Below are 18,284 nucleotides of genomic sequence, written 5' to 3'. Positions count from 1 at the left end.
AACCTAAAGCCACCCAAATAGAAAATAATAGAGCTAGGACTAAACCCTAAGTCTTCTCTCCAAGCAAATTGCCTATTCACTCCTCTAGGTCAGTTGTCTATGCTACACTAGACTGGCCACTTTCACGTGAGTAGTTCGGGGCTCCCCTTCCTTTGTTCCTTCACTCTTGCTGTCCCCTACACCTAGGCCACCCTCCCTCCTACACCTCTGTCTTCACACTCCTATACAACATGCAAGACCCACTTCACACACAAGCCTTTCCTAAAATGTCCTCTGGATGAAATTTCACCCTCCTTAGAATCTTCTCTAAGTAGTTTGAACATCACTTACCACTGCAGTTACCCTCCTTCAGATTAATAGCTCCTCAAGATCAAGGACCCATTTTTTCATAGAATGGTTAGCATATTGTGGGCATTCAATAAATATTTGCCGAATTGAATACATGTTGGTTCCCAGCTCAGTGAAAGCACTATATAGATGATATAAATTTCCTTCCAGTCCTCCATTTCTTTCCACCTTAAGACTCCCTCCCCTGACTTGAATTTTCTTATAATCTGTGCACTCTTACCTGCTGATCCTGTAATTGAGAATATCTTAAAAATATTCATACTTCACTCACCCCCATCCTCTACCCCTGAAGTTTCTGAAATACATTCTTGGTGTATGTGTGTAGTAGAGCCCTTGTTGGGAATCATTACCTGAGTGAACCCATGAGATGAATGAGAAAGATGGGTCTTCACAGTATCCATTATCTTGTTGGGGGCCCTCCTGCCTCTTTGCAGTCAGCTTCTGCGTTCACCTCTCTGTAAAGGTATTATTTTATACCTTACAAAAATAAGGTATTATTTGTATCCTCATTGAGGTCCCAAGAGTTACCTGATGAAGATCATACAGGTGATCCTTTGACCTCAGGCGGACTGACTTCAGAGCCTCTCCTCCCCCCAGGTTCACTGTAAACCTTCTCTAAAAGGTCCCCAACTGATCTCTTACTTGCTAAATACATGAGTCTCTTCTCAGTCTTTATTCAATGTTATGGCAGCATTTTATGCTATTGTACTGCGTGTTTCCTGAAATTTGTACTCCCTTAGAGCACTGCTTCTCCAGTTACTTCCCAGATGGTCCCTTCTCAGCCTCCTTCACTGACTCCTCTGCTCCTTAAATGTAAGTGTTCCTCAGCATTCTGTCTCCATCCTCCTTTTAATTTTAATTCTGAGTGGCCACATCTATTCCTTACTGGCTCCCCTTTCCATCTATCCTAACATTTTGAGTGTGTTCAACCTTCTGAAATTCAAATTAACCAGGTGCCCTGTATTTTTATTTGCTATATCTGGCAACACCATCTGCTTAGCACCAGTCCAAGCCCTTTAAGGGTATTAACTTATTTAATCCTTAAAACAGTAGTACTGTGAGTTAGGTATTATTTTGATCCTCATTGAGGCCCCAGGAGTTACCTGCTGAAGACCACACAGGTGATCCTTTGACCTCAGGCAGGCTGACTCCAGAGCCCTTGCTTTAACCATGTCTCTGTACTGACTTATTCACCCAAAACCATCCACAAAAGCCATCAAGATGAGGAACTGTACAGGATTTCTCTCCCTTACAGCGTCCCTTCCTTATAGCAGTGGTAAAAGCAGAGGCAACAGATTTTTCAAAGCGTAGCTTTCTTGCACTGATGACACACAAGTGTGTAGAAATTCTGCAGCCACAAGAGCCTCTCCACTCCACAGGTTCACTACGATCCCTTGTGCACAAGGAACTTTCTAACTTCTCTTTGTCCTTTCCCCTGAGGTGTAGCAAGCTAGGCCATATGTTGCTGTGTCCTGATGACCGTCTCCTTCATTTTCTGGCAGCTTTTCTGACTGTGTCATTAATGCGAGGAGGGCAGCACTGCACTCTTCAGTGTTCGTTCCCTTTGGTGGAGTTCCAGTTCTGTTCTTGGCTCACCCCTTTTTATAGACACAAGACTCTTAAGCCTCCTACTCTTGTCAATAATTATTCCTACTAGCTAAAACTAACACATTTCCATCCTCCAATATGGTCCATAATTTTTCCTGATCAACACCACACCACACATCAGTGATTGAACTCTGACCATCATGGAGGTGACTCTCAGATCGAGGTCTCCAGGCCAGCATCCTCTCCAGAGCTCCACCCACACTTGCCGCCTGCTCTCTTCTGAGAGCTTTGGACTTTTTCGGCTTTGGACTCCAGGTGGCCATGGACAAGGGCATGTCCTTGGGGAGTGCTGGAGATGCAGCACTTGGTGCCATGTTATCACAGAAGGCCCGGTTCCTGTGCTCAAGACCCTGTCATCTAGATGTCACAGTCACTTACCTTAAGGAAGTTTTTACTGAAACATCAAGAAGTATATTGTGTGTGTAGAAAAAAAAAAATATATGGACTTTTGATATAGGCACTTAGAGAAGCTATAGCTTCTAAGGATAGACTTTTATTAATGGAGATGACAAATGAATGAAGAAAGACTCTAAATTTATATCATGTCAGACACTTGACTTCAGGTATTTTTACAATTTTTTTTATTCCATTTCCTTAGCACAAGATTCTTTGTCTCCCCCGACTCCCCTTCCTTTCTAGTTTTAAGATGCTGAATTTAACATTTTCTTTCTCTTCCTCAACAGGTTGGTCAGGCCAAAGACGAACTGCTGACCAGTCAGCTGATAGACCACCTGATGGGAGAGAGTGACGGCATGCCTAAGGTACTAGAAATATTGTTGTCACTTGGATTTTAAGTAGTTTAGTTATGATCTGACTTTATTCTGCCCTGTTTTTACCTATAATGGCTTCTGCGTCATAGACTTATTAAATTTTCTCTGTGAGCACAGCTTGAGGTCTGCTGGACAGACCCTGCATTTTAGAGGATATTGGATATTTTCACTCTCTGAAATTGGCATTGCCACCTGCAACAGGCACAGTCCTCACCCGCAGGATAGCAGTTCTCACCACCCACAATTTTCTTCAAAGGTTGAAGAGGTTTTTCTCTTTTTTTAAGATTTTATTTATTTATTTGGCAAAGAGAGAGAGCAAGCACAAGCAGAGGGGGCAGCAGAGGGAGAGGGAGAAGCAGGCTCCCCACCAAGCAGGGCGCCCGACTTGGGGCCCAATCCCAAGACCCTGGGATCATGACCCGAGCCAAAGGCAGACGCTTAATGACTGAGCCACCCAGGCGCCCCTTAAAGAGTTGTATTTATTTTGGGAACTATGAAAAATATTATTAGAACTATGAGTTAGCATTAATCCCTAAAAATCAGCGTACTTTGTTCATATTTCAAAAGTTATGGGAATTAATAACAATCGTATTTGGCATAAAAGTAACTCACTGTAAATATAAAGTAGAAATAAATCATTAAGAACATATTTTCAAAGTACGTGACTCGGGAGTTCACACAGACATTGGTCTTCTTTCAGTCCTGATGAGTATGGTTTCCTTTGAGGATACCCTTGAGCCTTTTCTTCCCTTTGGCTTTGATGTTTGAGGTGATTTTCTTGTGAAGGAAGTCATGGTACTGATTAGGAGAGAAGGCGCTAGAATGTCATAGCAGGAGAGGATTATAGTGAACCTGATCCCCAGGTCCATTTCCAGTATTTCACAGGTAGAGACACGAGACACAGGGAGGCTAAATTAACCTGCCAAAGGGCACAGGCCCTTAAACTCTTCCCAGCCAGCTCACCCAGTGTCCACTTAGTCTAATAGTCAGGAAACCAGCATAGGAAGTTGTCTAGAGGTGAAGAGAATAGGAATAGAAAAATAGTCAAAGGCCAAAGTTTTTTATGGGCCAAAGAAATATATATATATATAGGTGTAGCAATTTTTGAAATTGTATGAATTGGTACATCGTGTAAGAATACACTTTGATTTCAAGCACGCAGGAGATAAGTCTATGGAGTAGGGTTAGGAGCACAGACTCTAAAGCCTGACCACTGTGGCTCAGATCCAGGCTCTGGAGAGGTCCCGTTGTGGTTGCTTATCACCAGTGCGATTAGTATATAATTGTGCCTTCCTCCTGGGGAGGGCATGAGGATTTAAACACACTAATATTTCTCAAGGACTTAGAATACAACCTGGCACATATTAAACTATGAATAAATACTTGATAAATTCTTTATTCAATGGATTTTTTAAAAACTGTATCAAAAGCGGATTCCAGCTGAAATGCAAAATTCTAGGTGTTTCTCCCGTTAGCTAACGAAGAAAGTGATGTTTCTGTAATGGTTTGTATGTCAGGATGCCAAGTACCTGTTCCGCTTGTACATGGCCCTGAAGCAGTACCGAGAGGCTGCGCGGACCGCCATCATCATTGCCAGAGAAGAGCAGTCTGCCGGTAGGCCCCGGGCACTCGTGTTTTTCTCATATTCAAGCAGGAGAATCAAGTTCCAGCCCCTTTTCTGCACAGGAAGTAGGAGCCCTTTTCTAATCTGAGTTTGCTCCGAACCCTGAAGACTAAGGTTCGAGAGAAGCAAGATACTTCCCCATCACAGAGTAACTCCACTAACGCCTTCTCTTGATCATGCTGTTTCCTCTCCCCTGCACGGCCTCTCCGCCCCATGGCCCCTCTCCTACACTTGCAGCACTTTCTTGCCATCCCATGTATTTGCCTTTAACAACAGAAGAGATACTAGAAGATGGGAGATGATGTGGTATTATAATTGACCTAGTTCTTAATAGCATGCAGGGACTATTTATAGAACCTCCAGAACGGTTCCGTTCACTTACTTACATGCTCTCTAAATATTTATTGACCAAGAGAATTAGTCTGACATCTAGTTTTTGCAAGCTGATTCTTTTAGATGTTCATAAATACAGAACACAGTTTCGGCAACTATGCAATTAAGTAAGTCACTACTTTATTGACCTAACACCTAGTGTAGGGTACATGGTGGGAGCTCAGGATGCAGAAGACTGAGCCACAGTTCCCCCCTCAGGGAGTCGTGATTTGGTGGGAGAGATGGAAAGTAGGTTCAGGGTTGTTATGCAGGGTGAGAAGAGCCACGATGGAAAGGGCATCCAGTAGAAGGGTGTCAGGAGAGGGGTCCACCTCATCACGAGGGTGGAGATGACAGAAGGCAACAGAAGTTGGAAGCTTCTGGAGCTTTGGAAGGCTGAGAGGGCAGAGGAGGACAGAGAGGGGCATGCGGGGAGAGCAGCAGCAGGGGGCACAGGGGCACCGACCGAGGCACAGAGGGAGGGGACGGCCAAGTCAGGTTGGTAAGGTCGGCAGAGGCAGATCCTGAAGGGCTCCGGCCCTTTGCTTGGGAATTTGCCGCCAATCCCTAAGGCCCTTGGAGGGTTTCATGTTGGAGCGTGAACTTGAGGTCTTTACAAGAACAGTCTGACGTCAGCATGGAGGCAGAACAAGCAGCGAGGAGCACGCTGCTGCGGACAGATGGCGAACAGATGGCGAGAAGCATTAACGTGGGCCTGGGGCCAGGCTGGGTTTGGGAGACTTGAAAGGTAGACTCCAAACTTGATGACCCATTGGCTTTGGTGGCAGGTGGTGGTGTCCTGAGGAAGAGGGAGATGGGTAGGATGACACCATTTTCTCCCTGAGGGACCGGCTGGATATTCGTACCATCAGTTACCACAGGAAAAACTACTGAGTTACTTTATATAAGAAATTATAAAGATATTACTAATAACAAAATCTCCTTATAAAATGAGGGCCCACATTGTGAGGAGCACCGGGTGATATATGAAAGTACTGAATCCCTGTCTTGTACACCTGAAACTAATATTACACTCCATGTTAACTAACTGGAATTTATATAAAAACTTTAAAAAAATAAAATGAGGGCCTACAGAAAGTCCTGATTTCATCCTTTGTAATAATGTCATTTTGCCACCTTTTTTCCAGGAAACTATCGGAATGCTCACGACGTTCTCTTTAGCATGTATGCAGAACTTAAATCCCAGAAGATCAAAATTCCCTCTGAGATGGCCACCAACCTCATGATTCTGCACAGTTATATACTAGTGAAGGTGAGGTCCTTTGAGTGATTTGGGACACAATCTGCCAAGTGAGTTTATCACCTGAAGGGATTTCTTATGGGCACCCCTCCATTGGATTAGAGTGATTTTCTAGATCTCTGTATTGTTAAGTGAAAAACAGCAACATACAGGATAATTATACAGTCTGCTACCTTTTGTGTACAAAAGGGCAGAAAATAAGAATGAATATATATTCGTTGCAAATAAAACGAGAAATAGACTCAAGAGTCTAGCTAGCAAAAGTAGAGGAGGCATGGCAGTAATCCCCAGTCAGGGGACAAGAGGGAGAGCGGGTTTCTCTGTGTATGTATTTCTATCTTGTCTAGATTTTGAAGCATATAAATGTATTACCTGGTCAAAAAGAAGATTTATTTAAGGCATTTTTGTTTAACCAGAGCTTACTAGTTTATGAATTCTAAGACAGTGGACTTTATACAATTCCACAATGTTTAATACTATTTAGTTTTCATCTGAATATAAAAATAATACATTCACGGAGGAAATTTAGAGAATGTAGAAAAGTATAATGAAAAAGTAATTTACCCTTTAAGTCCATCACCAGATGTAACACCTGTTACCATGGTGCTGTATATATCCTCTATACTTTGGTAAATACATGTGTGCACTTTTTTTTTTTGTGACCACATTAGGATTATATTTATGTCCAGTTGTGTATTCTGTCTTTTCAATTAGTAATTCTTAATAAAAACAAACTATAGCATGCAAACCTCAAATACTTGTATGTACAATTTACTTAAATGTTATGTGTGTAGATATATGTAAATTTTGTAATATATTTACACACATATCTCTGTAAAGATACAGGCAGAATCCAACTTACATATTTTTCCAAATTTTCATTAAATCAAAGTACATCTTCCCATATTAATGTTAATTTGGTTTCCAGGCCAGTCCACAAGAGCTTATTTAATTTTGACGGTACCTAGGATAGAGGAGTCATGTTATGAATGATTTAGATCCTAATTATCTCTACCAGCACTGTCCAGAACTTTCTACAGTGTTGTAGGTGGCTGGGTCTGTGCTGCCCCATATGGCAGCTGCCAGCCTGGCCGTGGGGCACCGGAAATACAGCTACTGCAACTGAGAAGCTACATTTTTTAATTTTATATAATTTTAATTTTAAAATTTAAATAGCTCTTATATGGCTAGTGGCTACCGTATGAGGCCACACAGTTCTGTAACACTGATGGTAAGAAAAAAGCGAGAATTCCAACTTGCAATCCTCGAGGGTACATTTCCCTCCAGGGCAGCAGGAGGATCCCTCGTCTCATTTGGAAAGGAGTAGAAAGGGAGAAGGACGGTCTCTCTCAACTGCGGACATGAGTGGTGGTGCCCATGTGCCGCGGGCACCAAATCCAGCAAAATAGAGCTTTTCAGGGTGGAAGACGGGAAGCAAAAGTTGGGGAATCCTATAAGCAAGCAGCCCTCCAGGACCAGGGTTTCTACCACCCTAAGTCGCAGGGATGGTTCTCAAGTATACTTCTTTTCCTCTGGCCCCAGACACCCTCTCCCCCTCCCACTGAAGAGCACCTGGGACTCTTCCCCATTTGCTGTAGTTCTAGACTTTTATGCAAGCACCACACATTCTCAAGATGTTTAACTGTTTGTGATACCAAAAGGGAAACTGTTAAACCTTTTCAAGTAAGAACAAATTGATGTAAATGTGTCACAGGCATGTTTGGCCCAAAGGACTGAAGAAAGTCATCCACATTTCAGGGGTATCAAGACAGCTTTGGTGGATGCTTCCTCCCAGAGCTGGAACAGGGATTTTGACAGAGGCACAGCCTGGGACCTTTGAGTCTGGATGACGGAGCTGGGCAGCCTGAGGCCCAGAGTCAGCGCAGAACAAGCAGCTTTAGATTCAGTTCGTATTTCTCATGTAGCAGTAAATGCTCAGACCTGATGCCTGGGAGTTACTCTAACCTCACCCTGCACATTCTCACCAAATACCACCAGTTCTGCCTCCTATTGGCTCTACTTCTCTCCACCCCCACCCCTACCCACAACACCCCCCACCCCCACCTCTGTGGGCTGCCCCATCTTGCTGGATGACATGGCGACATCATGGCCTGGCCCTGTTGACTCTCCAAGCCTCCTCTCATCCTAGGCGACAGGGCCCCACTCATACTCAGTACTTACCCAATCTCAGGCCCTCCAGTTGCCGCTGCCCCTTTGCCCTCTTCCTTTAACAACTCATCTCTCTCTCTGCCTGAAAGCCTCAGCTTTCAGGTCTCACAACTTGGCAAAGTTGGTATTATTAGCCCTCCAAAAATGGCCAGTAAGAGATGGATCAGGGATGTGAACTCATGTCATATGGTCTGGGGCGAAGTAAAAAGCAGAGCATAGAGTAGGGGTAAAGTCAGTGAGGCCACGGGGCCAGGCAGCAGCTGCTGGAAGGAGAAACAAAGGAGAAATCCCGAGTGCCGTAAGCCAGGTAAGGCTGTGAGGATCATGGGACAACCCTGCTCAGGGTCATAATGAAGGAGTTGATTATTTGGGGGAACAAAGCATGAATTAAGAGTTAATCAAAATCTCTTGAGTAAAATATGTCATTTATTTCAGATTCATGTTAAAAATGGAGATCATATGAAAGGGGCACGTATGCTTATTCGGGTGGCCAACAACATCAGCAAGTTTCCATCACGTAAGTACTATTGAGAAGAGCCTGTCACCCATATTTGTGCATCAATGTGGCATCGTAAGATCTACAGTCACCAACTCTGCCAGTCACTCTTCTCTACACAGATTAACTCATTAATCCTCACACCCACCCCAGGAAGTAGTCTAATGGGACCCCAGGACCACCCCCAAGTTCACTAGGACTCATAGAACGCAACACGTAATAGTGCTGAAGGCTAAGATTTATTTCAGCAGAAGAATACAAAACCAAACTGGCAAAGGGAAAAGGCGCGCGAGGTGAAGTCTGGATGAGAACAGGTGCATGTTTCCAAGAGTCCCCTCCAAGTGGAGTCACACAGGACACACTCCTCCAGCCGTGAGTTGTGTGACAACACATGTAAAATGGTATCTACCGGAGGTGCTCATGAGAGACTCAGTGCCCAGGGGTTGTACTGGGGGCTGGTCATGTAGGCACCCCCTACCTGGCATGGAAACATTTCCAGACTCCCAGAAAGCAGGTGTTCAGCATAAACCATACTGTACAAAGAATTTAGGCACAGTGAGCCACTCTCATCTGGAAAGGGTAGAAACTCGCCCAAAATCCAAGTTCCCAGATGCCAGCCAAGATCAAACAGATCTTTCTAAGGACAACAGCCTCAAAACTACACCCATGGGTACTCTTATTATTTTCCCTATTTCACAAGAGAAGCAAACGGAGGGAAAAGAAGTACAGTAACACTTGCCCAAGATCACACTGTTAGCTAGTAAGTCTGACTCCACTCTCAACCACAACGGGCCACCGCCACTATAAAAGGTCCCATTATTCTTAACGACTTGTCATTATAACATTCTTCAGTTAAAAGACTTTCTCACATTCTATGACGGGGGTCAACAAAATCTTTCTGTAAAGGTACAGATGTCAAATGTCGGGGGCTTCATGGATCATAACGGTCTGTCACAGCTACTATTTTTATATAAAATGTAAGAAAATGAATGAGCATGGCTGTGTTCCAACAGAATTTTATTTTGGGATGCTGACCTTTGAATGTCATATAATTTTCACATGTCACAAAATATTTTTCTTTTGATTTTTTTCAACCATTGAAAACATAAAGGCCACTCTTAGCTCATGAGCCATACAAAAACAGAGGGCCAGATTTGGCCCACGGGTCAAAATTCACCAACCCCTCTTCTATAACTATATTCTTTCTTGTTACATGAAAAAGACTTTACAATAATTGTATACCATGCTGGCAAAGGGTGCAATTGGACGGGCACTCACATGACTGCTCCTAGGAATGGACAATGGTATGGCCTTTCTAGAAAGGAATTTGGCAACTTGTGCTAAGAGCATTTTTTTTAAAAAGTCACGTTCTTTGATCCAGTAACTCACCTCCTGGGTATCTGTCCTGAAGACATAGACGCACACAGAGAGGTCAGTGCATAAAATGACTAATCTCCCTCACCATTCACGGGCAGTCCTGTCAAACGCAAAACGCATGAGTGGTTTGGGGAGGATACAGGCAAAAGGGGACATCAAGGGAGTGCAGGTCCCAGGGCTACAAGGCAAAACACAGTATAACCACAGGAAGGACATTTTGATGAGCACCCTTTCCTCATGAAACAGGTCCTATCTGGTTCTTTGCCAGGAAAAGCAAACTTAGAGGTGCGATTGTGTTGTCCTCCTGAACGGGGACAGTCATGACAGCAGAAGCCCTGGGCTTTCTGCTCTCCCGTGTGTATTGCAGACATCGTGCCAATCCTGACGTCCACAGTGATCGAGTGTCACCGAGCAGGCCTGAAGAACTCTGCTTTCAGCTTCGCAGCCATGTTGATGAGGCCCGAGTACCGCAACAAAATAGATGCCAAATACAAAAAGAAGATCGAGGCCATGGTCAGGTAGGCAGTGACAGCTGATTCTGCTACCTCATCACATTTCACAAACGTAGTTTTCAGACTCTGGTTGCCAATGTGCAGGCTAAGGCAGAGAATGGACTGGGGGTGGCGATTAGGATTGTATTCAGCTACCAGCAGCAGAAAACCCAACAATGGCTTGAAAAAGTCAGTATTTGACTTCTAAACACAGTGTCATGGCTCAGGGCTGCTGTGTCCTGATGCAAGGACAGAGACCTCTGTCTTCCAGCTTTGTCATCCTGAGCACAGAGGGTTCCTCCTCGTTGAGAGTCGGGGGGTGCCCAGAGCACATACATCTACCCTGACCGTTCAATGCCACTGTGGCCCGGGCACTAGCTCGGAAGACAAGCTAGTCATTCTCTCCCCACAGAAGACTCCTCTACAGCTATGAGGTCTCATATGGTAACTGCTAGCCACGTGTGGCTATTTAAATTTAAATTAATTAAAATTTTAAAAAATATAAACCTTAGTTCCTCCCACTATCCATATTTCAAGTGCTCAGAAGCTTCACGTGGCTCCTGGTTACCGTACGAGAGCACAGAACTGGAACATTGCCATTGTCACAGAAGTCCTGTTGCACAGCCCTGAATAGCCTTTACCGCTTTGGTCCACAAAAGGGGGACAGGGGAAGAAGCAAGCTTACCCCATCAGCGGCATCGGTGGCACAGGAAGAGAAGATCCAGCAAGACCCACCCATGTTTCTGCCATTTACCGTGCTGTGAACTCCAGCCCCCAAATGTGGCCTGGATAATGCTCCGGTTTAACCACTCAGTCCCTCTCCTTCCTCCCTGAGCTGGAGTGCAGGTTGATGTGAGCTTCTCTCTAGTCTCAGATCCTGACTGTGAAGAAGTAGGCATGTTCCACATGATTCTCTCTCACAGGAGACCTGATACATCCGAGACAGAAGAGGCCACAACCCCGTGTCCATTCTGCGAATTTCTTCTCCCAGAGTGTGAACTCCTCTGTCCTGGATGTAAAAATAACATCCCATATTGCATTGTAACAGTAAGTTCTTTATATCTTCTATTTATAGTTCTTTTGAATACTTGATGTGTAAAAAGCACACTTGGCGATCAGATGGTCCTGGGCTTAAATCCTTTTTCTGCTGCTTTATTGGCTATATAACCTTCTGCAATTTGCTTTACCTTGCTGGGTCCAAACATAACAATGCCTGCCTATTGAGATAAACCGCAGGTTGATGACAGAACATGTGTGAAGCCTTAGTGTACTACCTGGCATACTGAATAAGTGGCGGTTTTTATTATTAATCTTAAGACCTAGTAGAAAAATTTTATTTTATTTGAAAGAGAGTACGGCATGAGTTGGGGGGGGCAGGGGCAGGAGCAGGAGAGGGATAAGCAGACTCGATGCCGAGCACGAAGCCCAACACAGGGTTCACAGGACTCGATCCCACGACCCTGAGATCATGACCTGAGCCAAAATCAAGAGTCAGACACTCAACCGACTGAGCCATCCACATGCCCCCTATTAGAAAATTTTAGATACCAGATTATTCACTAATCACTAGGCTAACATAAACTTTATTTAAAGGGAAATAAATTTAGGTAATGATGTCACAAAATTGAAGACTATTCTTTATACATAAATGTGATAAATGAAATCTGGCTTCAGTCTGTTTGATGCCATCTCTTTCTAGTCAGTTGCTCCCCTAATTTAGAGGTCTTGGCTTTTAATTTTAATACATTTATTATAATTGAATAATGGCAGGAATTTTTTAAATGATGAATTTTACTCTTAAATGTACTGTTTCCAGGGTCGACACATGTTGAAGGATGATTGGACTGTGTGTCCACATTGCGACTTCCCTGCTCTGTACTCAGAATTTAAGATGTAAGTGTGCATTTGTTTCATTCAGTCACACAGATTTACCCAAAAATAGGCCTTTCATTCAACTCCTCTTTTATTTTGAGATCTCCTTATTCAGGACCCAAACCTTCTTGACCTTTGAGACCATTATCCTTAAAGAGGATCTTGCATGAGACTGAATATTCCTAATTCTTAAATTGCGTGATGAATATGTACTAAGGAGGTGTAGACAGGAATCGTTTTTCACGTTAGAATAACCCAAAGCTAAAGGAATAGTATATATTTAATCTACTCTGCCTTTCCCTCCCCAAACAGCATGTTAAACACTGAAAGCACATGTCCTATGTGTTCAGAAAGATTAAACTTTGCTCAACTGAAAAAAATCTCGGACTGTACCCAGTACCTGCGAACAGAGGTGGAGCAGTGAGTGGCCTGTGCAGGTAAGTCCCAGACCATCTACTCCCCTTCCCAGGGCCCAAGGGGCCACAGAGTAGACAGCGTTTTACACTTTGTATTGGCAGTGGCCCCTTTTTGTGCATCATGTAACTCGGTCAGATTTGAAGAATCTGACAACAAACCGTCGATGTCCTTTAAAAATGCTAGTCGTACTGTCTCCACGGTGACAAAGGCCTTTTGGCCAAGCAGCATCAAGGATTCCAACTATAATGCATTTTATCAAATCACAAGGGCTTCTTTTTAATCAGTCCATTAAAACTAGAGAGAGCTAGGAACAGTGGAGTTTTTTAAAATTCAGAATGTATTATAAAACTTTTGGCATCCACAGATTTGAGAAATCCCTTTTTCTTTCCAAGTCTCATTCATGTCACGTGGAAGCTGCACACACCCCTGCCATCTGCATTCCACTGGCAAGAATTTTCCCATGGCCACACATACTGCAAAGGGAGGCAGGGAGCTTAGTCCCTGCCACGGCATCTCCCCTCACCTGGTTAAAACGCCACTCTAGGTTTTCTCACCACCTGCCTCAGTCAGGAGCCGCTCCGTTCAAGCCGCTGGTCTGGGGGGAAGCCCGGTCATTATCTGTGACTCATCTCACCCTCACCCCTGTCACCCAGTCCATGGGCAGGTCCTCTCAGTCTGCCTGCAGTGTATCGAGTTCCTTCATAAACCGTCCGGGAGCTTTTTATCGCATGTGCAAAAACAAAGAGCGTCAGCCGCCGCCTCTGCTCACTGGGGGGCAGCCCCCCTAGCCTCTTTGCCGGTCCTTGCTGGTCCAAACTGCTTTCCATAGCACCTGCACGCTCTTACATTCCCACCAGCAGCATATGAAGGCTCGGGTTTCCCCACATCCTCATCAACACTTGTCTTTTTGTTTATAATCCTTCTAGTAGGTGTGAAGTGGTATCTCATTTGTGGTTTTGATTTCCCATTTTCCTAATGACTAAGGATATGGAACATCTTTTCACATGCTTGTTGGTCATTGTGTATCTTCTTTGGAGAACTGTCTATCCAAGTCCTTTACCCATTTTTTAACTGGGTAATTTGTCTTTTTATAGATATAAGAATTCTTAACAGACCCTAGACACCAGTGTTTTATCAGATACATGACTTGCAAATATCTTCTCTCATCCTGTGGAATAATTTTTTACTTTCTTGATAGTATCCTTTGACGTAAATATTTTTATTTTAATGAAGTCCAGTTTATCTTTTTTTCCCTGTTTTTTCCCCCCTTTGGTTACTTGTGCTTTTGGAGTCCCATCTTAAAGAGTTTTATAGTTGTTGCTCTTACATTTACATCTTTGGTCCATTTAATTTTTGTGTATGGTGAGTTTAGGGATCCAACTTCCTTCTTTTGCCATGTACATGTCCCAGTACCTTTTGCTGAAGACTGTTCTTTCCCCATTGTTACTGGGTTGTCTTTTTGTTACTGAGTTGTAAAACTTCTTTTATTTGTATTTTCTAGATACAGGTCTGTCAGATATATTTTGCAAATATTTTCTCTTTCTGTGGCTTCCCAATTCTTCTCCTTAATGGTATCTTTTGATGAGATTTTGATGGAATTTATAATTTATACATTTTTAAGTTTTATGGTTATTGTATCCTGTCTAAAAAAATATTTGCCTACTAACAACTCCCAAGCATATTCTAATATGTTTTCTTTTAGAAGCTCTAGGTCTGCGATCCATTTTGAAATTATTTTTGTTTACATTGTGAGACGAGGACTAACATTCTCCCCTACCCCAACTGGATATCCAGTCTTCCAATACCATTTGTTGAAAAGTATTTTCTTTCCTCATTGAATTGCTTGGGTGCTTTTGTTGAAAACCAATGAGGTTTTAAATACTGATCTATTTCTGGACTCTCTTCTTTTCCATTGATGTATTTGTCCCCTATTTCAATACTACACTGTCTTGGTTACTGTGGCTTTCTAGTATATCTAAAAGTCAGGTACTGTGGATCCTCCAATGTTGTCATTTTTTTCCAAGATTGTTTTGACTACTCTTAATCCTTTCCATCTCCCTATAAAATTTCAGAATCAGCTTGTCAAATTCTATTTTTAAAGCTTGCTCAAATTATGATTGGGATTCGTTTCGTTTTCCTGTTGCTGTATAACATCATAAATTTAGCATCTTAAAATAATATACATTACCTATGTCAATTTTTTTATTGATAGTTGACATCAGTTGTTTTCGGTGTATAACATAATGGTTATATATACAGAAATGATTACTACAGTGAGTTAACATCCACACCACACAGAGGTACAAATTTTTGTTAATGAGAACTTTTAAATCTCTTAGTAACTTCCAAATATATAATATGGTTAACTATAGTTAACATGCGGTACCTTATATCCCCCAGACTTATGACCTTATACCTTTTGAGCACCTTCATCCATTCCACCCACTCCCCACCCCAGGCCTCTGGCAACAAATTGTTCTCTGTATCCATGAATTCCAATTTTTTCATACACATAAGTCAGACTATACAGTATTTTGTCTTTCTCTAATCTCACTTACCATAGTGCCCTCCCCCTCAGGGTCCATCCATGTTGTTGCAAATGGCAGTATTTCCTTCTTTTTTTATGGCTGAATAATATTCCTGTGTTTATGTGCATGCATGCATACACACGTGCCATTTTCTTTATCCAGTGTAGATGGCCACTTACGGTTGTTTCCTAATCTTGGCTATTGTAAATAATGCCAAAATGAACATAGGGGTATCTTTTCAAGATAGTGATTTTGTTTTTCAGATAAATACCCAACAGTGGAACAGCTGGACCACATGGTAATTCTATTTTTAATTTTTTGAGGAACCTCTATACTGTTTTTCCCTGTTGCTGCACCAGTTTGCATCCCTAGCAGTGCCCAAGGCACCTCCACATCCTTCCCAGCACTTGTGATTTCTTGTCATTTTGGTAATAGCCCTTTGAACAGGTGTGAGGTGATACATCATTGTGGTTTCGATTTACATTTCCCTGATAACCTGTGATGTTTAGCAGCACCCTTTCATGTACCTGTTGACCATCTGTGTATCTTGTTTGGAAAAATTTCTATTCAGATCCTATGCCCATTTTTAAGTGGCTTTTTTTCTACTGAACTGTATGAGTTCTTTATATTAACCCTTTATCAGATCTATGATTTGCAAATATTTTCTCCCAATCCATGTGCTGCCCTTTCATTTTGTTGGTGGTTTCTTTTGTTATGCAGAAGTTTTTTGTAGTTAGGATAGTCTCACTTGTTTACATCTGCTTTGCTGCTTTGCCGCCTTTGCTTTTGGTGTCAAATCCAAAAAATCCTTACCAAGACTGATGTCAAGGAGCTTATTACCCCCTATATTTTCTTCTAGGAGTTTTATGCTTTCAGGTCTTCTGTTCAAGTTTTTAATCCATTTTGAGTTGATTTTTGTGTATGGTGTGAGCTAGTGGTCCAGTTTTCCCAACACCACTTATTACAGAGACTCTCCTTTCCCCATTATATATTCCTGGCTCCTCTGTCACAAATTAATTGACCATATATACATAGGTTTATTTCTGAGCTCTCTATTCTGTTCCACTGATCTTCACATCTACTGTCTACTATGTGACTGTTTTTATGCCAATACCATACTGTTTTGATTACTATAGCTGTGTAATATAGTTTCAGGAAATGTGCCTCCAGTTGTGTTCTTCTTTCTCAAGATTGCTTTAGCTAATCAGGATCTTTTGTGGTTCCATACAAACATTAGGATTGTTTATTCTATTTTTGTGAAAAAATATCATTGGAAACTGATAGAAACTGCACTGAATCTGTAGATTGTTTTGGGTAGTAAGGACACTTTAACAGTTTTGATTCTTCCAATCTGTGACCACAGAATATCTGTCTTTAATTTCTTTCACCAATGTCTTACAGTTTTCAGCGTACAGGTCTTTCACCTCCTTGGTTAAATTTACACATAAGTATTTCATTCCTTTTTTATGCAGTTTTAAGTGGGATTGTTTTCTTAATCTCTGATAGTTCATTATTAGTGTATAGAAGTGCAAGAGACTTTTATATATTGATTTTGTATCCTGAAACTTCACTGAACTCATTAGGCTTTAACGGTTTTTTAGTGGTCTTTAGGGTTTTCTATATATACCATGTCATCTGCAAATAGTGACACTTTAACTTCTTCCTTTCCAATTTGTATGCCTTTTCTTTCTTTTTCTTGCGTAACTGCTCTGGCTAGGACTTCAAGTACTATGTTTAATTAAAAGTGGCAAGAGTAGGGGTCCTTATCTTCTTTCTGATCTTAGAGGAAATGCTTTTAAGCTTTTAACCATTGAGAAGGATGATAGCTATGGGCTTCTCCTATATGGCCTTTATTATGCTGAGGTATGTTCCCTCTATACCCACTTTGGTGAAGTTTTTTAACATCAGTGGATGTTGAATACTGTTAAAATGCTTTTTCTGTATCTACTAACTGATCATATGATTTTTATTCTTCATTTTCTTAATGTGGTATATCACACTGATTGGTTTGTAGATGCTAAACTATCCTTGCATCCCTGGAATAAATCCCAGTTGATCGTGGTGTATGATCCTTTTAACATATTTTTGAATCCAGTTTGCTAATAGATTGCTTAGGATTTTTGCATCAATGTTCATCAGGAATATTGGCCTATTACTTTATTGTGGTATCCTTGTCTGGTTTTGGTAGCCAACTAATGCTGGCACATAAAATGAGTTTGGAAGGGTTCCCTCCTCTTCTATTTTTGGAAGAGTTTGAGAAGGATTGGTTTGAATGCTTTAAATGTTGGTAAAATTCACCAGTGAAGCCATCTTGTCTTAGACTTTTGTTTGCTGAGAGGTTTTTTGATTACTTCAACCTCCTTTCTAGTAATTGGTCTGCTCAGATTTTCTGTTTCTTCATGATTCAGTCTTGTAAGGTTCTATGTTTCTAGGAATATTCCATTTCTTTTCTAAGTTGTTTCATTTGTCGGTGTGTAGTAGTTCATAGTAGTCTTTTATGATCTTTTGTATTTGTGTTATCCGTTTAATATCTCCTCTTTCATTTCTGAGTCCTTTTCTCTTGGTGAGTCTAGCAAAAGGTTTATCTATTTTCTTTAACCGGCTCTTTTTTATTGCTGTTTTTTATTGTCTTTTTAGTCTCTTTCCTTTATTTCTGCTCTTTGTTATTTTCTTCCTTCTATTAACTTTAGCTTAGCTTGTTCTTTCTGGTTCCTTGAGGTATAAAGTTAGTTATGTTTACCTTGAGATCCTTCTTGTTTCTTGATGTAGGCATTAATTGCTATGAGCTTCCCTCTTAAAACTGCTTTTGTTGGGCGCCTGGGTGGCTCAGTTAGTTAAGCAACTGCCTTCGACTCAGGTCATGATCCTGGAGTCCCGGGACTGAGTCCCACATCGGGCTCCCTGCTCAGTGGGAGGTCTCCTTCTCCCTCTGATCCTCCCCCTCTCAAGCT

At 42.0% G+C, this 18,284-nt stretch overlaps 1 protein-coding gene across 1 annotated transcript in view; it reads left to right on the top strand.

Moving 5' to 3' along the window:
- WDR19 (WD repeat domain 19) overlaps nt 1-18,284 on the top strand; it is a 100,194-nt gene that overhangs the window by 77,350 nt on the left and 4,560 nt on the right. Inside the window, exons 29-36 of the mRNA XM_035005119.1 lie at nt 2,640-2,717; nt 4,244-4,340; nt 5,871-5,995; nt 8,588-8,669; nt 10,393-10,543; nt 11,440-11,563; nt 12,333-12,409; nt 12,701-12,825. Coding sequence (XP_034861010.1) covers nt 2,640-2,717; nt 4,244-4,340; nt 5,871-5,995; nt 8,588-8,669; nt 10,393-10,543; nt 11,440-11,563; nt 12,333-12,409; nt 12,701-12,812 — 846 coding nt within the window. The 3' untranslated portion in view covers nt 12,813-12,825. The remainder of the gene's footprint in view (nt 1-2,639; nt 2,718-4,243; nt 4,341-5,870; nt 5,996-8,587; nt 8,670-10,392; nt 10,544-11,439; nt 11,564-12,332; nt 12,410-12,700; nt 12,826-18,284) is intronic.

This window comes from Mirounga leonina, unplaced genomic scaffold, assembly GCF_011800145.1.
Source record: "Mirounga leonina isolate KUSES-001 unplaced genomic scaffold, KU_Mleo_1.0 Mir_129, whole genome shotgun sequence".
In the NCBI taxonomy this organism is placed as follows: Eukaryota; Metazoa; Chordata; class Mammalia; order Carnivora; family Phocidae; genus Mirounga; species Mirounga leonina.
This window is presented reverse-complemented; position numbering and strand designations above follow the sequence as displayed.